Below are 25,418 nucleotides of genomic sequence, written 5' to 3' on the forward strand. Positions count from 1 at the left end.
GAGCAGGACCTGGCTCCCCGTTTGCCAGGGCCCTCGCCAACCAAAGGCCTACATCTTTGATTTAATTGTAGTGGGGCGATCTGCTCTCGGTGTTGCGCGCTGGTCCCTGCCGCCTGCGTCCTCTGCCACCGCGCCAGTCCCCTCCGGTCCCGGCCGCAGCCTGCGGCCTGGCCTGCGTTGCCCGCCTCCATATAAAACATTTTTTGAGAAGAACGTTTCCGTTGCTAAAAAACAAAGCCCACCAAAGCAATGAACCACATACTACCTGGGTCTCCCATAAACTTGGATTTTTATCACATTGGCAATTTTATTTTCTTATAAAGTAGTTCCACTTTAGGGAAGAAAAACGCCCATTTTCCTGTTAGTCAGAGATGTCACCTTCCCAGCCAATGGGATCCCTTGGGCATCAGCATAGACGTCATACACCTATCAGGAATTATGTCACACTTTTATGGGAAGAGACACTAAGCCAAGTGCTAATCGCAGCAAACGTCATCTTTCCTCCGTAGAGAAGCCCATGCTCCAGAGCAGGCACTCTGTAGATGGCTCCAAATTAACAGAGAAAGGTGAAGCTGCTCAGCCGCTGTGGATAACATTGGCGCTGCAAAAGCAAAAGGGGTTTCGTGAGCAGCAGGCGACTCGAGAGGAGAGAAAGCAAGCCCGGGAGGCCAAGCAAGCAGAGAAGCTGTGTAAAGAAACTGTGAGTAGCCCTCCCTCTCCGTTCTCAGTGCTGCCGTCCCAAGCGGAGCTTAGCTCTTCTCTAAGTCACACGAGGTCATTTTTAAGATGGCACCCGGAGGTGCTGTTTATATAGGGCAGGGAAGTAGAGAAATTGACTGCCTTTAAATCAGGGAAGCATTTTTTAAGCAGCAAATTTTAAATTTAACTTGGTTTTACTATGCTGTTACTATGCGAGCCTTATTTGGCAGGATCTAAGATGGATGTATTTACAGCAGCTCCCATACTGTGCTTACAGGAGTGTCCCTACAGGAGTGTCCCTGCTTCACTTTCCATGGTTTGACTTGTGGAAGTGGAAAATTCCAGAAATTCATAGGGTTAAACTGCCCATTTTGTTTGATGAAATCCCTTGTTCTATTCCCAGAGACAGAGATACTTGTTGCAGGGAGCTGCTTGTTCATCCTGGCTGCCCAAAGCCAAAATAATCACACAGAAACTGTATTAATTAAATCACTGCTTGGCCCATTAGCTCTGGCTTCTTATTTGCTAACTCTTACATATTAATTTAACCCATTTCTATTAATCTGTGTATTGCCATGTGGTGGTGGCTTACCAGCTAAAGTTCCGACCTGCATCTGTCTCCGGTGGCTCCATGTTCTCTGACTCCGCCCTTCTTTCTCCCAGCATTCAGTCCAGTCCTCCCCGATCAATGGGCCAAGGCAGTTTCTTTATTAATTAGTGGTAATCACAGCACACAGAGGGGACTCCCACATCAGATACTCTTTGTCCAGTGTTTGGTATGTAAAATGAATTTAAAAATTAAAAAAAAGAATGTTCCCAAGGTGTGACTGTATGATACTGGAGATGAGCAGATGCCAAGGAGCTGTAAAGGCCTTCCTGAGGCGAAAGCGCTTGGCTTAATAAGAACAATCACAGACTGAAGTGACTGAACTCTAAGGGAAGGAAACAGAACGATCAGCGTGTAGTTCTGCCCTGGGTTTAGACATCCCACCAGGATCTTAGACTGATCCATCTTGGAGAAGGGAAACTACTATAAGTAGGAGTTGGGGAAGTGAGTTTGTTCAGTGGGCAGAGTGTATCTGAAGCCTTGTTCTATGACCTAACTTTCTGATCATCTTGATGGGGCTCGTCCTGGAAAGTAACTTCCCGTCCTTGGTACAAGGCACTGGGCCCTCACTGGAGGCCTGCCCTGAACACACCGCTCACAGGTGCAGCCCAGTCCCCTCGTGGCAGGGCTGAGAGGTCGTGCCCTGAAAACATGCTTTCTTTCTCTGTGCTAATGCAGGTCAGTGTCAGCCCGCAGCCTGGAAGCAGAGCCAGTTCCCTGCACAAGTCTGCCACTCCGTCAGAAGAGAAGAAGCCTGAAACTGCAGTGTCCAGACTCCAGCGCCGAGAACAGCTGAAGAAGGCCAACACTCTTCCCACATCCGTGACAGGTAGAGCGCCGGTACACCCTGGTTTGCCTGAGAGCAGCTTTATTCCCTGTCATGGAGTGACTTGGCATAGCATCTTAGACATCACGGGGCACAGGCTCTCAAGACCCAGTTGTAAACACTGATGCTGATGCAGACAGCAGGAATTCCCCAGCTCTCAGAGGGAGACAGTAAAATGCCTGTGCAGTCATCTCCTTAGAGTTTGTGGCCTTCGCTACCTTCCATGGTGTAAATACGTAAGCTGTGGCTGAGTTGACACCAACTGGCTTGCCCTGGTTTCTGAACATTCAATAGGGCAACGTGAGTCATCACCAGTACCTCATTGCCTACCATCCACTTGTATTATTTATCATCTGTCTACCTGTCTGCCTGTTACAGCAAGGAAGGGCATCTACCAGGACATTAAACAAAGAGAGAGATGAGTATAATAGGCTGGGGAAGACGAGGTGTAAAGTTTAGGCAGAACTGACGTAGAGAGAGCCCGGGCTTGGAAGTAGACCCCAGGGTCCTGTCATCTGCAATGACAAGATTGGTCCAAGTGTGTGAAAGCCGCCAGCTGCTTCTCTGTCCTAGAGCCACAGCACCTCCACTGACAGGATCCCAAGAGGAGGTGTCGGGTCGCCTGACTTTGGAGAAAGTTTTCTCAGCACTGTCTTGGGTGGTAATAACCGTCATCTGTTTATAACAGATGTAAAAAATGGCCCATAGTGGCCCACTATTTCCTTGCTACAAGTCACTTGGAGGATGGATAGTTGTAACTGCATGAACTCCCAGGACATCTGCTTCCCTGTGCAGCTGCATTATTCCCCAGGGGCGTGTCTGTCTCTGTCCCTTTACAGAAGGCTAGCAGAATCCCCAGATGAGGAACCTACAGAGCTGGTGGGAAAGTGAATGGACAGTGTGTACACAGGGACAGAGAGAAAGCAAGCAAGCTCCTACAGTAGCGTGAGGAAATTAATCTACTTGTGAGGGCGGCCCCTGACACCCAAGCACACACCACTAGGCTTCTGCCTCCCAAATCTGAAGAATTCATTGCCACCACACTAGAAAATTAGTCTTCCTACATGTAAACACCGAGATAGTGCAAACCGTAGCCATATCTAAGCCCCAGCCTCTCCCATTACCAACATTCAGGCATCTGTACTGGCCTGTCCTTAGGGGCTTGACAGGATAGTCCTAGCTGCAGCTACTAAGAGCACCTCACTACTTTTCCCTTAAAAGGTGGGCCTTGCCCACCTCTCCCCCCCCTCTCTTTCTCTCTTCTGCCACTCATCCCCAGGGACCGATCTCTGCCCCCTTCACTGTCCAGACAGGCCGGTATTGGATGAAGGGGCCCAGTGCTCTGTTAGTTGGAGAAGTGAGACTGTCGTCTGTAGACTAGGGTCCCAGCATGCCTCAGACCTCTGGTGGGCTGGAGGAAGCACCAGGAGGGCCTGCCGAATCTCGTGGCACCAGTGTTATAATTTATTTTAAAAAATGGCGCTAAGGAATCATGCCATATAACAGGACTCACATGGGAGGTCTACCAGAAGAGAGAGAAGGGGCAGAGACCGGACCCTGGGGACTAGAATGGCGAAAGAGAGAGAGAGGTAGAGAGAAAAATAGATGGGAACGTAGTGAATGTGCACAGGGGTTGCTCTTAGTGGCTGTAACTGAAGACGTACCCTGTCAGAACCCCAAGGGCAGGCCAGTACAGATGCCTGAATACTAACACTCATGCCTTGGCTACCTGTTTCCTGAGGTCTGGAGATGTGGACGTATTAAAAAAGGTTTCACTACCTAGTGGTAAAGTAGGAGTGTTCATATACCAGAACTACCTTAGAACACTGATCATTTTGCTCTTACAATGAGGGTTCTAAATGTTAGACTAAGACTGAGATTTTTTTTTTTTCATGAAAAGTGGAAGGTGCAAGGCTCAAGAGGTCATTCTTTTCTCTGTTCAGTTGGAAGGACAAAAGGATTATCGTACTTTATAATAATGCTAGCTTAATAAAGCTAGGAGCTGCTCTGTGGAGGAGGCAGCCTGCTATTGACTTCACCAACTTGCCAGGCCCCATGGCCCACACTTGTAATCTCAGCACTTGGGAGGCTGGGGCAGGAAGACCAGGAGTTCGGGACCATAGAAGTTCCAAGGCATGCACTATCATGCCTGGCTCGACTTTCGTACCACTAAATAAGTCAAAATCTTGTTCTGGAGAGGGGACCACCTTTGAAATGTTTGCTAAAGGATACAACATTTCAGAGAAGTTCAGTGGTACTTGCCTTTAATCCCAGCACTCAGGAGGCAGAGGCAGACATAGATGGATCTCTGAGGCCAGCCTGGTCTACAGAGTAAGATCCAGGACAGTCAGTACTCTTACACTAAGAAACCCTGTTTCAAAAAATAAGTAAGTAAATTAGAAAAGAAAAGTAAATCTGTTGTGTAACACAGTTACTAGAGCTAACAGCCTACTGGATTCTTAAAGTCCTAAGAGCAGATTTTAAATGTTCTTATGTAATTCTGTGAACAACACCTAGCTAGATTTTGGTGTTCTGAGGGGTGTGTGTGTGTATGCGTGTGCGCATGCATGCATCATTTCATGTATAGTAAGTACATATAATTCTATTGACTAAAATGTTTGTTTTTATGTGGTTCTTATTTCTCTCTTCCTTCAAACAACGCAGTGGAGATCTCAGACTCTGCGCCCCCAACACCTCTGGTAAAGGAGGTCACCAAGAGGTTCTCCACCCCAGACGCTGCCCCCATGTCTACAGAACCTGCCTGGCTGGCTTTGGCCAAGAGAAAAGCAAAGGCCTGGAGCGACTGCCCACAAATCATTAAGTAAACGGTGACTCTTTCCCATGTCTGTGGCCAGTTGCTGGCTCTTCTCTTGCCCTTTTTATTTATTTATTTTTTTATATGCGGTAAAGAAACCAAGTTAGGGAAAAGAAGCATGTTTTATAGGCTTTAAAATAATGTTTAGAAACTGCACTGGTGGTGTTCATTGTAAAGAGTGTATTTGCACAACCCTGGGTCCTGGTGCCTTGAGCTCCCCTAGTTCTCAAGAGACAGTTTTGGCTGAGGGACCACATGAAGCAAAATCTGCAAAGGAGAACTCAGGAGAGCCTGCCATGCCCATCTAAATCTGCAAAGGAGAGCTCAGGAGAGCCTGCCATGCCCATCTATGGTCCCCACATATATATATGCACACCCACGCACCATTTCAGATTATATCCTTTTGCCAATCTATTACTCTATTTACTCTTCTACCCCAAACATTTACCCTATGTTTGCATATGGAACAGTGACAGGTTCACATGTACATAAAACCTGGTATCACTCTCCTGGATGCAGTGACTGGGAGAATAAGGAAAAGCTGGCCCCCAGCTCTGTGCCTATGTCTGGTTTTCATGTTTTTTCCCCACCCTAAAACCACAACGTAGCAAATCCACTCACTCATACTGACTGATCCATGGTGTACCCTGCTATAGCAGTGGCCTCTTTAAAGACCAAGGACCATCTGGCCTCGCTGGCTCCAAAGGAACGAACTCTGGGTCAGAGCTGTCGCTGAGAAGACACCTCATGTAGCGCAGTGGCTCTCCAGCAGCCCGGGCGGCACTCCCAGATAGATCCTGGGAGCACAGGGCCTAGGATATAGATTTTAGGAGAAACCCTTCAGATGACATCCAAAAGTTAAGAACCTGGTGTAATCTAGCTTTTCACGTTATGAAGAGAAGGCAAACGTGAGACAAGAAAATAAAACCGTCACCCAAACCAGCCATTTATGTACGATAGTTTAGGTCGCTGGCATTACATGCCTCTGAAATTTCCCCTTGGCCTTAAGGGAAAATGAACAAGCCAAGATGTGTAACCTATTTGTTCTAAGGACTTCTTGTAGAGAATTTTTTGTTCCTTTCTTGTACTTGAATAATTCAGAGTCGAATGTTCCAAAGCATTTACAATGTAGAGCATTCACCTTGATACCTTTAAAGAAGAAGCATCTCAGAGTTTACGTGGCCTTGTTAGCATACACATGTGCACACAAAGAAGGGACTTGGCAGTGTCAAAGCCACATGTATTTATGTTTATTTCTCTAGATTTGCTTTACATGACACTAGACATAGCAGCAAATGCCTACATACTGCTGGCGATCACTTTGTATTTCCCGGTGTTGGCATCATTTCCTTTTCTAGGTGTAGGATCTTAGCCCAGTGCAGGGATTGCCTCCCTTTTGGTCTCCCACACTAACATATTTTAATAGCGTACATCACTCCTTTTCCTCTGTGCTTACGCAATATGCAATGTGCTGTCATTCTGTCTGCTCCACAGGATGACAGGGATGCTGTTTACCATATAGAAACCATTTTCTCTCTAGAAACAGTGGCTCAGCTTCATGAAGCAGCTGGCATGTGTGGTCAAGTGGGTAGCTGCACTATTGCAAGTTGGACTTAGTATTATATTTACTGGACCTTCCGACTGTTAAGAATCAATGTAACTTTTTTGTTGTTACCGCTATTGTAAGCAACTAATATTCCACTGCACGTTTCCCACACTGGTATTCATTTCTAAATCTTATGTGTAGACAACTGTTAGTTCAATGATTTCTTCACTGATAGAACACCCAAAGCCCTAGAGTTATAGAATGGGAATCTTCCCACACAAAGCTCTAGACTTACAGTGCCACAGTGATTCTTCCAAACTGGCTTCTTCCTCCATCCTCTCAGCTTTGGCCAGTACCACAGTCATGGCAGCGAACAGGACCAGAAATAAGATGGCTAAGGAAGAATAGGGCTGGGCATGGTGGCGCATGCCTTTTACCCAGCTTTTGGGAGGCAGACACAGGTGGATCTCTGTGTGTTCAAGGTCAGCCTGGTCTACATGATGTGTTCCAGGCCAGCCAAGGCTACACAGTGGAGACCCCGTCTTAAAACAAATTAAAGACTAGTAGATGCGTTCATACTGACTCGATACCATGAGCCCACACACAGTACAAGATACAGCGTAGTTAAAAATGCCCCACGGATGTCTTTAAAGAATCTACTGAGGAACAGGTGGTCGTCATTCTTGCTGAAGAAGCACATGCTCAACATGACATTTCCAAGCCTCCCAAACCTGCACTGAGCACCAAGGAAGTGTTATCCGCTTCAGTTGTGTTGCTCGTCTGAGCAACACACTAGGGGAAGTTCTGTGAAAACAAAAGTTCAAGACTTTTTTTAATGAATGACTGCTATATTAAATATACAACCTTTTTAAATTTAAACATACTTCTGACAAGGTTATATAGGTGATTAACCTCTGTTCATAGACTTACATATGGAAGTAGAGTTTTTGTTTACTTTAAAGATGTTTCAAGTGCAATTGTTTCTTATAAAACATGATTGATTACCATGAAATTCTCACTTTAGCTGATCATCTACAAATGTATAGTATGTATCCACCGTCTCTTCTCGTGATTTTAGTTTGCTTATTTTAAAGCAGCAACATTAGCTACAAGTGTCTTGCAATATTTTTACCAACAATAAAATTAAAGTAGATACTTAATAAAAATTCCTTAGTGTGATTTTAATATTATTTTGAGATTTTGGTTGTATACAGTTTGAATGTTAAAAAAAAATGTCCATTATTTAAGGGAAAAGACCTTTCAATAAAATACTGACAAGACCTTTGGCACTGATGAATGTCCTTATTAAGCTGAAGCTGTAATTTATCCCAATGGCCATCTACGGGCAATCTCTTATTTACAGAGCTTTGGATGAACAAGAAAAGGTTCAAGTTTTTAATGCTACTGTGTTTATCCTACCTCCCACCCCGCCCCAAATACCCAGTGGATGAACATATATATGAACAAGGCCAGATGTTTACCTCAAGTCCGGTAGGAAGTGAGTGGTCTCAGTCTCGGATAAAATGATCTTACAGTCTCTTTACTCCAGGTCACAGCCCAGCAGCATCATCCTCAGCTGAGGGCCGGCTACCATAGGCTACACCTTGGACTCTGAGCATTTGACCTGCAAAGACAACTTGGTGAAAATGGTGAGGTTGGCTTGGGTTGTACAGCAGGACTAATGAAGGCCTAAAGTCACCATATTAAGTCAAAACTCTCTGTGTGTGTGGGGGAGGCACTTTTGCCTGCTTAAAAATACTAAATAAGGACCTAGAGATATAGTCCAATGGTGGAGTGCTCACCTCACATGAACAAAGCCCTGGGTTCAAGCCTGAGCAGTACACAATACACGTACATGACTCCCCGCCTCCCCAGCTTTGAAATAATGAACCTAAGTTGATAAATAGAGCCTACCTTTAAAAACCTTTAGAGTTCTTGCCTCATACAGAGGACCCAGGCTCAGTTCCTAGCATCTATCTACATGGTGGCTCACTCCAGCTCCAGAGGCTCCCACATATTCTTCTGGTCTCTGGAGGGAATGCATACACATGGTACACTTAGATACATTCAGGAAAAAACACCAAAGATAAAAATCTTTTTCAGTATAAAGTCAATGGTATAGTCTGTTTATAACTCAAAACATATTCCGATCCTTTCTTTTCCACAGAGATTTTTAACCCCAAGAAACCCACAAAACAACCTTAATATGTTAGGGTTCTTTAAAGAAACATAACTGATCAGATATATTTAGCTAGGTGGAGAGAGAAATGAAAGGCTATAGATATACTTATTGTGAAACCTAGAACCTAACAGGATTGCTCCAGAGAAACAAACAAAGGCAGAGATTCCAGAACTGGTTCATGAGGTTATGGAGACTGAGAAGTGCCACCATGTGGTGTTTGCACACTACAGACCTGCAGAACCCAGGGTATAGTTCAACTCAGAAAAAGGCCAGAGGCCGCGAGACCAGGGAGCTGATGGTGTAACCCGCAGGCCTGAGAAGCAGGGGATACAATCGCTGCTGCTGCATTTCCTTCCCAGACCAGGAGCTCTGGTGTCCAAAAGCATGAAAATACCGTGAGCTTTGCTCGAGAAGACAAATTTCCGTCCGCTGCTGCCTTCTATGCAGACACTCACTGTTGGCTCAACTTCAAACACTAGCCAGTTTACAAACGAGCTCAATCCACAGCAAGAACTATGTTTTACTAGCTATCTCTGTAAACTTGTCCATGACTGAATACCACAGACTGACTATAATAAATACACGTTTATTTAGCTCTCAGTTCTGAAATCTGAGGAGGTCAAGGACTGGTGGCCACATCTAGTTATGTGTCCCTTACTAATAGAGACCTTCTGCAGAGTCCCAACCAAGGTGATGCTGGACATCACCTGGCAAAGCAGAGCACACAGGCCTTGGTCTCTCCTTACAAAGTTCCAGTCCCTCAGGGTCAGCAGCATCCCCCAACACATGCACACGCACGTGCACACACACATCCTCATATAATCTTAACCATCTCACAAAGGTGCTGCCCCAAAGTACAATAGTAGGGTTATGTTTCCACCTTCTTAATTACACACAGTGAGGTATTTGGTGATTTTCAAACCAGCATCGTTTTGACCAATTAAAACAGATATTTCTAAAACATGCAATTTCACCACCTGTCATAGTTAGGGTTACTGTGATGAGACGCCATGACCAAAAGCAAGTGAGGCTTACAGTTCCATACCATAGTCCATCACTGAAGGAAGTCAGGAACTCAAACAGGGCAGGAACCTGCAGGCAGGAGCTGATGCAGAGGCCATGGAGGCGTGATGCTTACTGGCTTGCTCTTCATGACTTGATCAACCTGCTAAAGAAGCCAGAAACAGTCCAGGGTGGCACCATTCACAATGGGCTGGGCTCTCCCCTATCAATCAATTAAGAAAATCCTGTAGAGGCTCACCTACAGCCCAGTCTTATGGAGGCATTTTTTTTCAGTTGAGGTTCCCACCTCTCAAATGACTAGCTTGTGTCACATTGACATGAAACTGTCCAGCACACCATCACATTTGTAGTACTTAATTAAAAGTACTACAAAATACAGCAGGTGTGGGCTGGAGAGGTGGCTCAATGGTTAGGAGCATTGGCTGCTCTTCCAGAAGCTCTAAGTTCAATTCCCAGCAACCACATGGTGGCTCATAACCATCTATAATGGGATCGGATGCCCTCTTCTGGCATATAGGTGTACATGCAGATATAGCATCATATACATAAAATAAATCTTAAAAGTTTATTTAAAAAACTATAGCAGGTGTTTTATCAACCCCCCCCAGAAGCTCCTGCTCCTTCTATAAGAAATAAACATAGTTGCTCTCTATTGAAGTATAGCAGACAAATTCCTTACCCAAAATAGAATCTTTAATATAAAACCATCCACATAGCTTTACAATATTTCCAACCATCTCACACACACATATATACTTACAAGGACTATACTTGATTATCACTACACAATAAATCCAGACAGTAAACGTAATTATTTCTGCACCCAATGATAAGCACGGATTCCCAGACCACAGGAGAAGAGAAAACTTCCCCCGGGAGTGCGTGCACACTTCGCAGCTTGCCACTCTGAGACTCCAAGATCCACAGCTTCCCATCGGTGGATGCGGCCGCCAGCAGGGATTCACTGCTGCAGCTCTGGCTACTGAAAGCAAAGGGAGTTGCGTACACCCTCGCGGTAGTCTCAAATTTCCACTGCAGGTGACCTTCCATGCTACAGCAGTACAGAAAGCAATCATGGGAACCAAAAAATATTTCTCGTTCTGATGCTGGGATACACGGGGATGAGAAGACTGGTCCTCCCGCAGAGAAGCGCCACACCTTCAAATAAGAGGAGGAACGATCAGTCTTTTATCCAGCACAGCACTTTCTTAAGCCTGCAGGGTTTCTTCATACAACTGGGTAACTCCAGAGACCAAAAATAATGCTGGTTTCTGGAAAGTAGCTTCATTCTCCCACTGGACTGCGCCGGTGGTAAAAACAAAGACAAGTTACGTTACAATGCTGTTACAAGTAATTCTGAGCTGCTTGAGAATTACTACTGGTGTGTTCACAGACACTGTGTTTACAGAAAAGAACTGTATTATGCCTTCAAAGTACGTTATTAACAATCTTGGACAGGGTGTGGAACTTGGCCTTTGTTCCAAAACCAGCTCTAGAACAAAGAGAAAGGGAGAAAAAAAGTCTAACTCAAGTTTTCCAAACCAAGTGGGATGGAAGCGGAATGAAGGCGTTGAAGTGCAAATAGTTAAGAGCTTTAAACAAAAATCTGGGTATTGCCTTCAATCCCAGCACTCAAGAAGCCTGAGCCAGGGGCTGGAGAGAGTTCAGTGGTTAAGAGCACTACCTGTTCTTCTAAAGGACCCAGGTTCAAATCCCAGCGCCCATATGACTCACAACTGTCTGTAACTCCTGTTCCAGGGATCCACCACCCTCATACAGGCATATGTGCAGGGAAAATACCAATGTACATAAAGTACAAATAAATAAATTATAAAAATAAGAAAAAAAAAGAGGCTGAGGTAGGCAGATCTCAGTTCTAGGCCAGTCTGGCCTACACAGTGAGTGCCAGGATAGCAAGGGAGTCCCTGTATCAAAAGAAATTATTAAAAAAAATAATAATATATACATACATATACTATGTATATATGTATGTGTGTATATATGTGTGTCTGTGTGTGAGCAAGGGCTGGGAATGTAGCTCAATAACAGAGCGGTCACTGATTACAGCAAGTCCCTGGGTCCAGTCCCCAGGGTTACACACAGAACTGGATCACCTGCTCTCACCTGCTCTCCTGCATGAGTGAAGCAGAGCAAGCTCCCGTCCACGCAGCCGACGCAAACGTACCGCTGGCAGCACCGTGGGGAAGAGAAGAGCGGCTGTCCACAGCAGTGCTTCCAAACGACGCTCCCAGCAGCCTGTTGTGACCGAAGCAACAGCACTGAAGACGATTTACTAACCAAGCACCTTTACCATTTTAAAGTTACATTTGCTGATTTATTTATTTATTGTGTGTGTGCACGTGTATGTGTGCACACGCACGTGCCACAGGGCACATGTGGAGAATGCAGGACAGCTTGTAGCATGTGGGAAGGAGCCTGAACTCCTGCTGTCAGGCTTAGCGGTACGTGCCTTACCCGTGGAGCCACTTTACAGCAAACTACACATCTTCTAGGCTGGAGCCAAGCAGCAACAGTGGCACAGTGGCGCTGTCGATGACGCTGGCACGCTCACACATGCTCACACATGCACACAGACACACGCGCTCACAAACACACACGCGCACAAAGAGTCAGAAAATCAGTGCTGCTTCTCAGAGCCAGGACAAAAAGTCAGCCCTGAACATAAAACAAAGCCACACACTTTAAGACAGGGTTTCTCTGTGTAACAGCCCCCGACTGTCCTGAAACTCACACTATAGACCAGACTAGCCTCAAACTCAGAGATCTGCCTGCTTCTGCCTCCCAGCTACTAGGATTAATGGTATATGCCACCACTGCCTACCTAAAATCTATCTTTAGAAAGGAAAAACAGCCAGGCGATGGTGGCGCACACCTTTAATCCCGGCACTCGAGAGGCAGAGGCAAGCCTGGTCTACAAGAGCTAGTACCAGGACAGGCTCCAAAGCTACAGAAAGAAACCCTGTCTCAAAAATGAAAAAAAAAAAAAAAAAAAAACCATAAAAAAAGGAAAAACAATTTTAAGATTAGAAAAAAAAATGAACAAGACCTCTCTCCTTACAATAGACAAGAAGTTTTTTTGTTGCTGTTTGTTTTTGTTTTGCTTAGTTTTTTTTTAGAAAGGGTCTCACCATGTAGCCCAGGCTGGACTATGTAGACCAGGCTAGCATGGAACTCTCAGTGATTCACCTGTCTTTGCCCCCACGTGCTGGGATTAAAGGTGTTCACCACTATAAGGGGCAGACAAGAAGTCCTTAAAATGACTGAGAAAATCCTGTCTAACAAGGTTACAAACAGTCTGGAGAGAGCCAGTGACAAAGTCCACATGTTGTTCTTGCAGGTGACCCGGCTTTGCTTCCCAGCACCCACACTGTAGCTCACAACCATCTGTGATTCCAGTTCCAGGGGATCCCATGCCCTCTTCAGGCACCAGACACATGTGTTACACATACAAATAAATCTTTTTAAAGGCTAAAATAAAAATAACTAAAGAAATACAATAAAAGCATGAACACATGCTACCTTGTTTTCCCAAATAATTTCAATCATTTTAAGTGAATTCTAACTCATTAATGTGTAGATTATATTTAACTGAAAAGTACTCAAACTTTTAAACATCAAAATCAGAAATAAAGATAGGAGCTAAATTAACAGTGGCTGGATGCCTACAGGACTTATAGCCAGTAAAAGTCCCCGAAGCGTAGCACAGTACAGGTGATGTGGCCTCAGGCTCAAACATGGAGAAGCGAAGATCATCCCGCCACAGTTTAGCTTCCAGACACACTTCTTTTCCTGAAAACAGGAATTTGAATTAATCAGGTGGTGCTCACTGCTAACAAGTCCACATACAACATAGCTAAGTTTTGGGTTGTGTTCCTTCTGGAGGTGCTAGGATCGAACCCAGAGCCTTGCACATGCTGTACCAAGGAACAGGCACCAGCACCCAGAGGAATGCAGGCTTCTCTTCCCTTCTCCCCTGCCCTCCCTATTCACTCACTCAGAATCCTCCTGCCTCAGCCTCGTCAGTGCTAGGACCACCATTTCGGGTTAAGACAGCACAGAGCAGCAAAGGAAGTCACTGATACTGATAACACACTAACTACCATTTTCCCTTTTGATCGACTGGTGTGTGTGCATGCGCGCGCATGTGCATGCTCATGCACGTACATGTGTGCATTTACTCATTCTGAACACACAACTCAGTATGTTTCCTTCACTGATTTTACAAAATGGCTTTAAAAATAATTTTAAAGCATTATATTCAAAATAATCTCTCTTCCTGATCTAAAAACTGTTAGAAACCAATTACTCAATCTTATAAACAACTTGGTGCATATATTTATGCTTCTGATGATTTTGCCAGGGTGGAATCATAGAAACAAATTTTTGGTCAAAGATTATGAGATTTCCACAGCCACACTAAGTCTCTGCATTTACTTCCTGTGCATTACTGATTACATCACTATGTGCACATAACCGAGCCTCTCGAGTGCTGGGATCACTCATGTGCCAGCTCATCTGTGTGGCTGGAGGCATGGCACTCAGAGATTCGTGCACACTGGGCAAGCACTGTACCAGTGAGCTGTATCCCAGCCCTCAAACTGTCCTCCCGTCCACACAAGCTGCTACCTCTCAGGGACGCGACTGTCAATCACTGTATATCAGTGTCTCATTTCGTTGCTTCGAGTACTAAAGGTCTGAAACATTCATGTCCTCAGCAGCTTCCTCCTGTGTGTTTATGCACTTGTTTTTATTTTCTTCTGGGTTTTTCTAATCACTTATATTTATTCTTTATTTCTACTTATACCAGTGAGCTTTGATTCACTGTTATTTCAAAAAAAAATTATTGCAGTTTCCTTATAATTTTTATATAAGTTTGATATTTTCATGTAATAAGAGCTTAAAATAGCTTTTTTTTCTGTTATGGTCATTCTGAATACCTAATATTGCAGAAATTATTTGAAAGAAAGTTAAAAATGCCTAAAGATGTTTAAATTTGACTAATCACTTTTTTCCAGACTAAACGTTATACATGGGCTATAGTTAATGCCTGCTTCCAGACTCAGGTGCACATTACAGTGACATGCCCCTGTGTTTGCAGTGTGACACGGATACAGGGAATCCTTACATAGATGTCTAGAGCATACGCATGCTGGTCATGAGACCCGACATAGATGAGGCCTGTGGTGGGGTCCAGGGCTGGCGAGCTTTTGACAGCATCTTCAGTAGTAAATGCCCAATGTTTTTCTCCACTCTTACTTCTTAGAACATAAACTAATCCATCATAGCAGCCTACAGAGAAACAAAATATAAACGATGAGATTAAGATACCTTGATAAAAATATTTAGTTTAAATGATGACAATTTGTATTCACGCTCTTCTTATATATGTCTGTTCTCGCCACCTGATTTAGCTTTCAGCAGACACAGCAGATCCTGAAGAACACATTCCTGTAAAATCCCGGCTAGTGATGGTCTGGCGGCACAGGTCTCTCACCCAGCCCTAGGCCTCAGCCCCGAGTGCTGAGTTACAGGTGGACACTTACGCACCCAGCAGGCCCTTGTTTTTAATAGTACTGCGGGGCAGCAAGATGGTCAGTAAAGACACCTGCCACCAAGCCTGACGTCATGATACCCAGACCAACATGGGGGAAAGAGACAACCAACAAGTAGTCTCTCACCTCACGAGCACACGGACACACACACACTGACAAAATTGGGTTCAAATCTGCCCTGGCTGTGACCGGATAAACTGCCCAGTGTCACAGAGCCTCGGGTTATTCTCCTTTTACCCAACCGTTATTGTAATAGTACAGATGCTCAGAGCTGTTTGAGAAAAGCTAGCATGAATAACAAACAAAGTCTACAACGCCTTTCCTATGTATGGGGCTTTTTCTTTTGAGACTGGGGCCATTAGCCCAGGCTAGCCTCAGGTATCCTAAGACCTTCTGATCCTCCTGAGTGCTGGGATTATAGCTGTGCATGATCACACCATCTGGTTTATACAGTGCTGGGGATTGAACCCAGGGCTCTGACATGCTAGGCAAGCATTCTGCCACCCAAGCCACATCCCCAGACTACATTTTCAAATACTTTAGCATAATTATATCCATACTTATGGATGACAACAATGGAAGCAGGTTAACAAACAAAAGAGCCAAAATCACAAAGTTACCATGTGGCAGCATCAGGATTTAAATCTAAGAGCCGGTATTCTTAGTAACTCCACTGAACTTCTCTTCCCAAGTGTGGCTGTGGATGAAAAGAAAGTTCGGGGATCCTGATGTAGAAAGGGTAAAAACCTCCAAATGAAGTCGCTACAGAGACCTGGGCACACAGAATAAGATGAAGTGGATGGGACCTGAGGACAGCCATTTAGGATGGCTTCAACTGCTACACTTTACATTGTTCTGCCCGTGGCCAGGTCATTGCTCTTGAGATTCAATTTCCAAGCTGTTTTCTGTGTCGCCATCATTGAAGAGCTCTGTTTGTGCCTCACAGTGTACCAATGGACTGCTGGGCTTGATTAATCCTGCCCAGAACTCATGGAGAGTTGCCATGGGTTTAAAATACAGCCACACATTCTTAGACGTTCTTCTAGAAATGTAAACTAATTCTCGCCCCTGAGCAGGAACTGGACCTAGTGATCTATGTTTAATGAACACAATTAAACAAAAATGATGGTCTCCAGTTTTAGAGCCTAGGTCTCTTGTGGCTTTCTCTTTGGGATCATCCGCTCTGAGGGAAGTCAGATGCCGTGCTGTGCAAATGTTCAGACAGCTAGAGAGAGAGGCTCATGTGGCAAAACCTGAATCTTCTTAGCAAAAACCAACTAAGAACAGAGGCCCTATGCTGACAGTGCTGTCTGTGAGCCGTCTTGGAAGCAAACCTGCCACTCCACATAAAGCCCTCAGGGCCTACAGAAGCACGAGACCTTGATCATCAACTAAGTGCCTCCAAACTTCCTGACCCAGGGACACTGCAGTGGGTCAGTGGGTTTCAACGTAATGTGTGCCACAGCATCATGCTCTATTACGGTTTCCGTTTCTCCGTGAGAAAAGTGAGGTGGTGAATTAAACATTGCCAAAGTCAGAGTACAGCAATACAGAGCTAAGCTTCCATCCGGGTGTCAGACTGAAAATATGTGTGTGTGTGCGCGCGTGTGTGTGCATGTGTGTGTGCTTGTGTGTGCATGTGGAATTTAACTCTATGAACCTCAGATTCAGAAGCTTACCCACTACAATAAAGTTTCCACACTTGGACACGCATGCCGAGGATTCAATTCGATCTCCCAGGAGCTGTTCCCACCTCGTCTTCCCAGAGTAAAGGTCGACCGCTTTCACTCTGTGGGAGTGGGAGCCGATGTACACGGTTGTGGATGATGGATCGGCAGCTGCTATCACCAGCAGAGGGGACGCATCTACGCATTTGCCCGTGTCTGACCGCCACCTCTCTCGCAACACGGTCTCAGCCCCTGCCGCAGGTTTCCCCTCCTGAGAAACTGATGGCTTTTTCAACTTCTCTTCAGGAACTGGAGGACTTAAGTCTTTTGGTGCTTGAGTGCCAGTCTGTGAGATGAAATCAGGAGGACAGACTGACGGGCAATGTCCTAAATTAGTTAAATGCCCCTGAGTGCCCAGAGATAGGAGCTGACTTCCTCTGCTGAGAGCAATCAGAGCGTTTGCCTGGCTGTCGTGGGCAAAGGGCAAGGCCGGCTGTGCAGGTTTGCCACGGGCTTCCTCTGGGTCCGTGTCACTGGGTTTCCTTTTCATGGCACAGCCCTTGCCGACTTTCAGGTCCTCCTGTGCAAACACGGTCTGAACGATGTGGTTGTACACCTCTAAGATAGATCTGCTGAGAATAAGCTCCAGGAGCCCAGGCATAGATGTGCCAGTAAGTTTTTCAATCTCATTGAGGAGCCACGTGGACTTGAGGGAATCGCCACCGCTATCTAAGAAGACTGAGTCCTCGGGAACCTTCCAAGCATCCTCAGGATCCCCAGGGAGACTCAGAATAGACTACACACAGAGAGGGAGAGACACGGTAAGAGGCCCGAACACAGGACTGCACACGTAACACGTGATACAGACAGCATCATAAAAAAATGCTAACAATTAAGATAGTTAAAAATTGTTGTTTCTGTTCTAATGATTATCACTATACCACCAACTCTGTCAGATTCACTCTGTAATCTCTAAATATGATGCCCTTTAGAGCAGTTTTCCTACCCGTAAAATAAGGAGTAGGTCACAGAAACATCTGCTTTACCAACTAGTCCCTAAGATCCCCATGGCTGATATTCCACTTCGTACAGCTCAAACTGCCTTACAGTGAGCGATAACAACACAGTCCTCGGTTTTTAAGACTAACCAAATGCATCTGCTTCACAGAAGCATTCAGAAAATCTACATATTTTTATTGCTGTTGTTTTCGAGACAGGGTTTCTCTGTCCTGGAACTAGCTCTGTAAACCAGACTGGCCTTGAACTCACAGAGATCCACCTGCCTCTGCTTCCCAAGTGCTGGAGTTAAAGGCCTGGGACACCAACACCTGCTGAAAAATCTACATCTTATCTAAGAACATTTGCTGGCCTATTGGGACACATTAAAAAATGCCTGAGCAGTAGCACACAGCTACTGCACATTTCTCAAGACTAATGACAGAGGCCAACATGCGATGGCTAGCCCACCTGGTAGAGCACGCGACGATGGCTAGCCCACCCGGTAGAGCACGCAACGATGGCTAGCCCACAGGTTCTAGCCTGGCGAGAGCACAGGCCCTGCACTGCCTCTCCCGAGAAAAGTCACGTCAGTAGGCGAGTAGACACGAGCACCTTTTAAACTAGCTCCCTTTCAATGAATGTCTGTGAGACCGTTACTTAAACACTCCAACCTTTAGTATGAATTGACTGGACTAAGGAAGACATGCTACTTGGCACCTGGGCAGAAATAACATTTTAAAAACATTTTTACTGATTTACTAGGAATACTAAAATTCCCTACAAAGAATGAATTACAAAAATAAGTTTGTATTTAAGAAACTGTACCTTCCATAAGTACTGTAATTTTTCCCAAAGTTCCTCTTTTCCATGGATCTTATTCCTAGGCTCCGAGTTTATGTAGTCTAAATATATCTTGTTTAATTCAGAAACATCAATTTTTCCTTAGTATGAAGAGAAATAACAAACATTAAAATAACATTTAAACTTTAACCATGCAGCTGGGGGTATAGCCAAGCAGTGAAACACGTGTTCAGCACCTACGTGGGCCTAGGCTTGATCCCACCCCATAAAATAAGCAAATTAATTTTGCCCCAGAGTCACTGTGTTTATCAGCCACACACTCTTCACTGTAAAGCTCAGACACCATAGAGCACAGAGAGTCAGTTCTGAAGGCCAATGCTACGAAGACAAGAGGAAAGGAGACGCTCTTTATCCACGGAAAAAGGCTCAAGATGTGGTCTCGAGTATGCCTTAGATAAAAATGCCACAGGTAAGGAACTATCAAGAATGTACACACACACACACACACGATGCACGTTAAAATGTGTCTGTGTGTGTTCTGTGTAAGTCGATACAACTCTTGGGACTTGACGCTCTCCGTCCCTGCATCAAGTTATCAACCCACCAGGCCGGTGCTGCAACCGTTTTTACCACTGAGACATCTCTCTAGCCTCATAGGTTTTTTTCTTTTTTGTTTTTTTTAAACCAGGATCTTACTATGTAGCTCAAGCTGGTGTCAAGCTTGGTAATCCTCCTGCCTCAGTTTCCCCAGTGCAGGTATGTGGCCCTCCCTGTGTCTGAATTTAAGAGTATATATTTTGCATCCTACCTGCAAATCAGAATACCACCAGCCCACAGGAGTCTCTCATCAGGGATGAGTTAGTAACACAAAGCGATTAACAGAGTCTACTGTAATTCATGCTAGTATCGCTGGTAACGGCACTTATACAGCTGTTAAACTAATTAGTGTTCTCCAACTCAGCACACATCTGCTTTACGTCACTTTATTTACCATGGCACGTGACTGGCAGAGCATCAATCAACACCATGTCATCAGGGAAAGCATGAGTTGGAAGGCGTTTCCGCAGTTCTTTAAAGATGCTATCCTTTACCAAATCAACTTTGGTTACGACGAAGAGAATCAACTTTTCCTGATTATACCACGTAACTGCACAGGATTCCACCTGGTGAAGTTCTTCAGCCACCTGGAAGAAAGATTGTCCTCACTTACTAATGGGGACACCTAGAAACGGGCTCCTAAATGCTTGGATTTGCTGTCCTGTGCCGATCTAAAATCAGTACAGCTGAATCATTTCCAGAAAATACCTGAGTTTTTTTTAATTGCTTGCTATTGGTATCTACTACTAACAGAGCTACCAGTCCTCCTGTCCGCAAAAATACATTCCAAAGCAAATAAACCAATGTATTTTCATAGGTCTTGGAATCTATTTTGTTACCCCCTTTATGTATTTTTACGTATGTGTGCTGTGTGAGTTTTTATGCACCATGTGAATGCAGGTGCTGGAGGAGCCAGAGGGAGTCGGGTACCCTGCAACTGGAGCTACAGAAAAAGGTTGTGAACGGTCTGATGTGGGTGCTACAAGGCAAACCTGGGTCCTCTGCAGGAACAGTAACCGTTCTAACCACTGGGCCATCTCTCCAACCCCTTATTTTAAAAATAGCCATCTTGGCTGAGCGGTGGTGCTGCACGCCTTTAATCTCAGCACTTAGGGGGTAGAAGCAGGAGGACCTCTGCGAGTTCAAAGCCTGGTCTTCAGAGTGAGTTCCAGGACAGCCAGGACTACACAGAGAGACCCTGTCTCAAGAACACTCAAGAACACCCACATACACCCACACACACCCGCAACAAAAACATTTAAAAACGTCCATCTAAAGTCAGACTTGGGGAGTCATGCCTGTAAGCCTAACACAAGGAAGGCCAATTGGGGAGTCATGCCTGTAAGCCTAACACAAGGAAGGCCGAAGCAGGAGGACTTGGAATTTTAGACTAGCCTGGGCTACATAAACAGATTCTGCCTCAAAACAAAACTATCAAACAAAATATCTTCCTGATGGAAATAAGAGATACCTTGAATTATCCATGCCTTTTACTACAATTATTTTGGGATTTTTGTTTTGTTTTGTTAGGTTTTTTGATACAGGGCTTCTGTATGTAGTCCTGGCTGTCCTGGAACTCATTTTGTAGACCAGGCTGGCTTTTAACTCAGAGATTTACCTGCCTCTGCCTCCTGAGTGCTGGGATTCAAGGTGTGCACCACCGCCACCTGGCACTGATTCTGTCTTTTTTTTAAAAGCTAGGATCCTGTTATATAGCTCAGCCTGGCCTTGAGCCCATAATCCTCAGCCTCAGCCTATGAGTGATGTGTCAGGCATGTGCGCTGTAGAGGACCTGGCACAGAAGTCTGGCGGTCGCTGCCTCTGCTGCCTAATACACTAAGAGACACTTCGTGTTAAATGGCTCTACCTGTCGTACAAGCTCAATGTTAAGACGTTTGCCGTGGCGCTTGATCTGGCTGTCCTTTCTTCCCAAGAAAAACATCTCTCCATCTTTCACAGTCACAAAGTCTCCTGTGGCCCGCATGGTACCAGGAGGCACTGCCGTTTCACCATCCAGGAAACACACTCTATTCTCCCCACCTTTCAAAGACACAAACTCCAATGTCACAAAATCCATGGAAAATTGATTTAACAACATCAAAATCAAAGTATCTCTAAAATTCAGTGACTAAGATTCAGACCTTGACTATATTAAAATGAGGGGACTTTTTAATGCTACTCAGGCACAATAACTTCAGGAAGTTAGCAAAAGGATAAAACCAAACTTATTTCTAAAAATATATATGATTGTAAAAATATCATTAGAATACTGCTAGGTAGTTTTGTCTACAAATGCTAACACTTCAAATCATGTTTCTACATAATTAGAAACTGCATGTGAAACTATTTGGGTAAACACAAAATATTTTGTGATTATGAAAAGACTAAAATTTATCACGGAAAAGTGCACTCTATATTAAAAAAAAACATGAAATGAACATAAGAAACATCTGATTTTTCTTTTAGAAAAATCAACCAACAAACATGAACCAACCTAAAAATACCTGGCCGGTGCCCTCATGAACTGGGGAGCCGTTTGTGTCCCTGACTTCGACCACCGTTTCGAGGAGTGGTGACCCCAGCTGCACGGGAGATTCGTGTCTGAAGAAAAACACAGCCCAGGGCAGGCTTAAAATTCACATGTGGGCACACTTCCCAGTGTCTCAAAAGCACACAGCAAACAAAGACAAAAGCAGTTTATGGTACAATGCAAAGATGCCGGAGGAAACGGTTTGGTACTGTGTGTTACGTCACAAAAGGATCTGGTAGGATCTTGTCACCAGTTATAAGAAAGATTTTGGATTCTTAAGTTGAAATAGTGTCTTAAATATTATCACTACAGCACCTGACAAACCCTGTCAGTAGGGTTAGGAGCACAGCTCCCCAGTGGAGGGTGGGCTTAGCAAGCAAAGACTATCACCTTCAACATGTTCAACTGCCATCCCCAACAAAACTCACAAGCCCCAGGGCTAATGCTAAGATCTCGGGAGAAGACTCCCCCATCTACTGAGTGTGACTAAAGCCTTACTTCACAGGAGAATTAAGGACCTCCTCGGGGATCCTGTAGAAAGTCGCCCAACTGGACACCTCTGTGATACCATAAATGTTAAATATTTGTGTCTTATTGCCTTCGCCTCTCCAGCTTCTGAGAACAGCCAGTGAGGGGAAGGCTTCCCCACCGAGGGCCAGCACTCTCAGAGAAGTATGCGCTGACAGGACAGTAGACTTGATGAGCTCACATCCAAATCTTCTCAGCAATGTTGGTGTTGCCTGGAAACACAATAAAATCACTCAGTTTCCTCCTTCCGTATGTAAACACTGTAATCATTACTTCGGAACCTATGAGGATACTAAGACTATATTTTTATTTTTTTTAAAGATGTATTATTATTTCTTTGTATGCTTGTATGTGTGTGCCTGCAGAAGCCAGGTCACTGGATGCCTATGGCTGGAGGCATTGTCAACCACTAGACACACGTGCTAGGGACTGAACTCTGGGCCTCTGAGAGAGCAGGAATACTCCTAACCACCGGGACATCTCTCTAGCCCTAAGGCTATAATTTTCAGTTGGGAAGCCCTATTTATAAAACCCTAATAAATATTTTCCATCTCATCCATTTTATTGTATATATAAACAGTTTATTTCTTTCTTTTTTTTTGTTTAGAGAAACTTTGTTGTTTAATAGTAAAGCTTAGCACCCTCCAACACCAGGACCGGCATGGAGTTGAAGCTGCAGGGACAGCTGGGTGACCCCATGGAGCCTCACATGGCGAAGAGGATGAGGAAGGCGACCATCACAAAGAGCCTCATAGCCTCAGACAGGGCAAAGCTCAGAATGCCATAAGAGAAGAGCTGTTGCTTGAGAGACGGGTTCCTGGCATAGCCAATAATCAAGCTACCAAACACGGTTCCGATGCCAGCCCCGAATCCAGTCACACCAACTATGGCAGCCCCGGCACCAATAAACTTGGCAGCTGTGTCAATGTCCCGGGAAACAACACTGGTCTGAATTCCGGTCTGGCCACCTGGAGAGGGGAGCTGCTGCAGGAAGGCTGTTTAACCTGTTTAGATGGGGCCTCTGGTCGACTCAAGAGGGAGGCAGACACAGGCCTGATTAGAGCCCTGGTACAGGAGCGGATCAGCACTGGAGTAACGAGCGGTGCCTTGGTGTCTGCACTTTTCAATCTGCACTCCCACCCCCCTGCAGCCCCTGCTCAGCCCACGGCACTCTCGCTGCTCAAGGTGTCTGACTCCCAGTTTAAATAATTCTTTTTATTATCAAGTGGCACCCTACTGTATAAATTAGGACTTTTTTCCATTTCCATATAAAATCTAAAATCAACTTGTGAATTTCTAGCAAACATTTCCTGGGATTTGGTAGGATAGTGCATTTAATATAATTTACAGACTGAGTGTGAACTCCCCTGTTGACAATGCTTAGACTTCTACATGAGTGTGAGATGCCTGTCTATGTAGGTGCGTCTCTAATTTCCGCCAATGATGCTAGAGTTTTGGTGGATGAATCTTGCCTTTGTCCCTCCGTCCCCCCATAATCGTGTCTTGATATTCTTTAAACTTATTCCTATTTTATTATTTTTGATACTATTGTAAAAATTTTTTTAATTTTGCTTTAGGCATTTTCTTAATAGAAATATATAGAGAAATACATATGACTATATGCATACATTTACACATTCAAATACAGCTGGTTTTTATATCGAGTGTGTATCTTCCAGGTTTGCTAAATGTTTATTAGTACTAATGTCTTCCTCTCCCTGCCTTTCCCAGTTCTGCAGACACATGATCATGCTATCTACACACGAAATTTTTCCTCCGCCTTCTCCTTTTTCTTCTCTCCCTCTTCTTCCTCCTACTTTCCCTTCCCTTCCCTTTGCCCTTACTGCACTGGTGAGACTCACCAGCATTAAGAGCTCTTTCTTCTTAATGAAGAGAAGAGAGTTCCAGGCAGTGGTGGTGTATGCCTGTAATCCCAGCAGTCAGCATACAGATCTCAGTGAGTTCAAGGCCAGCTTGGTTTACAGAATGAGTAATTTCAGGTCAGCCAGGGATACATGGAGAAACGCTATCTTGAAAAACAAAAAATAAAATAAAATAAAATAAAATAAAAAGAAGTTTGGTGAAACCACAGACCTACCAGAGAGCTGAGATTTAAGGTACTCATCATCACATACGGCTCCCTTCAATTCTTAAGATTTATTTCTATGTGTATATGTGTGTGACTATGTGTGCGTATGTGCATATATGTGCAAGTGCTCACAGAGGCCACAAAAGGGTTCAGAGTCCCTAGAGCTGGAATTCCGTGAGCCATGGACATGGGAGCGCCCTCTGGAGACACAGCAAGCACACTCAGCCACATATCCATCTCTGCAGCCCCATCGCTTCAATGTTTTTTTTTTTTTTTCATTTTTTGACTTATGTGATAGGATCACACTATATAGTCTTGGCTGGCCTCAAACTCACAAAAATCCACCTGCCTCTACCTCCTGAGTGCTGGGATTAAAGGCATGTTGCTGGCACACCCAGTATCAGTATCTTTCACCATTTATAATATAATATCTTAAAATTAAAAAAAAATGAAACAAACAAAAAATCAGAGGGCAGTGGTGATATACACCTTTAATCCCAGCACCCAGAAGGCAGAGGCGGGTGGATGTCTGTGAATTCAAGGCCAGCCTGGTCCACAGAGCAAGTTCCAGGGCAGCCAGAGCTGTTACCTAGAGAAACTCTGTCTCTAAAAACAAAACAAAAAACAAAAGGATTATTATTATCTCTATGACTGTTTTGCTTTCATACATATGTGGGTGCCTGAGGATGTAAGAAGGCACCAGATCCCCTAGATCTTGGGGTCTGAAGTCATGGATGGTTATGAGCACCATGTGGGTGCCAGGAACCAAACTGAAGTCCTCTGGAAGAGCAGCAAACACTCTTATCCTCAGCGACCACTCCAGCCCCATCTCACTGAGCCATTTCCCATGTGATATCTCACAGCCCGTGTTCTACACACTGTTTTATAACTTCTGTGAGTGCTCCCTCTCCATGTCTATGTGTGCACCATGTGTGC

At 44.7% G+C, this 25,418-nt stretch overlaps 2 protein-coding genes and 1 pseudogene across 10 annotated transcripts in view; 1 reads left to right on the forward strand and 2 right to left on the reverse strand.

The window, feature by feature from the left end:
* Cracd (capping protein inhibiting regulator of actin dynamics) overlaps nucleotides 1-5,095 on the forward strand; it is a 36,632-nt gene extending 31,537 nt beyond the window's left edge. For both annotated transcript variants that reach the window (XM_050150047.1, XM_050150049.1), the window contains 3 exons: nucleotides 510-700; nucleotides 1,985-2,135; nucleotides 4,797-5,095. In XM_050150047.1, coding sequence (XP_050006004.1) covers nucleotides 510-700; nucleotides 1,985-2,135; nucleotides 4,797-4,957 — 503 coding nt within the window. In that variant the 3' untranslated portion in view covers nucleotides 4,958-5,095. The remainder of the gene's footprint in view (nucleotides 1-509; nucleotides 701-1,984; nucleotides 2,136-4,796) is intronic.
* A 186-nt stretch (nucleotides 5,096-5,281) lies between these two features.
* Aasdh (aminoadipate-semialdehyde dehydrogenase) overlaps nucleotides 5,282-25,418 on the reverse strand; it is a 29,867-nt gene continuing 9,730 nt past the window's right edge. For 2 of the 8 annotated variants that reach the window (XM_050150051.1, XM_050150050.1), the window contains exons 6-18: nucleotides 22,364-22,605; nucleotides 21,830-21,936; nucleotides 21,203-21,375; nucleotides 19,730-19,922; nucleotides 18,763-18,878; nucleotides 16,951-17,734; nucleotides 14,845-15,008; nucleotides 13,386-13,508; nucleotides 11,823-11,954; nucleotides 9,721-10,856; nucleotides 8,408-8,522; nucleotides 7,975-8,117; nucleotides 6,176-7,297 (exon numbers count right to left, since the gene is read on the reverse strand). In XM_050150051.1, the coding sequence (XP_050006008.1) occupies nucleotides 10,464-10,856; nucleotides 11,823-11,954; nucleotides 13,386-13,508; nucleotides 14,845-15,008; nucleotides 16,951-17,734; nucleotides 18,763-18,878; nucleotides 19,730-19,922; nucleotides 21,203-21,375; nucleotides 21,830-21,936; nucleotides 22,364-22,605 (2,427 nt within the window). In that variant the 3' untranslated portion in view covers nucleotides 6,176-7,297; nucleotides 7,975-8,117; nucleotides 8,408-8,522; nucleotides 9,721-10,463. Of the gene's footprint in view, nucleotides 5,760-6,175; nucleotides 7,298-7,974; nucleotides 8,118-8,407; nucleotides 8,523-9,720; nucleotides 10,857-11,822; nucleotides 11,955-13,385; nucleotides 13,509-14,844; nucleotides 15,009-15,888; nucleotides 15,969-16,950; nucleotides 17,735-18,762; nucleotides 18,879-19,729; nucleotides 19,923-21,202; nucleotides 21,376-21,829; nucleotides 21,937-22,363; nucleotides 22,606-24,255; nucleotides 24,424-25,418 lie in introns of those variants that run through there. The other 6 variants (XM_050150053.1, XM_050150052.1, XM_050150055.1 and 3 more) reach the window with 6 other exon arrangements.
* Nucleotides 23,016-23,887, reverse strand: LOC126506225 (ATP synthase F(0) complex subunit C1, mitochondrial-like; annotated as a pseudogene).

Source organism: Alexandromys fortis, unplaced genomic scaffold (assembly GCF_014885135.2).
Source record: "Alexandromys fortis isolate MF-2015 unplaced genomic scaffold, M_Fortis_MF-2015_v1.1 scaffold_0, whole genome shotgun sequence".
Taxonomy (NCBI): domain Eukaryota; kingdom Metazoa; phylum Chordata; class Mammalia; order Rodentia; family Cricetidae; genus Alexandromys; species Alexandromys fortis.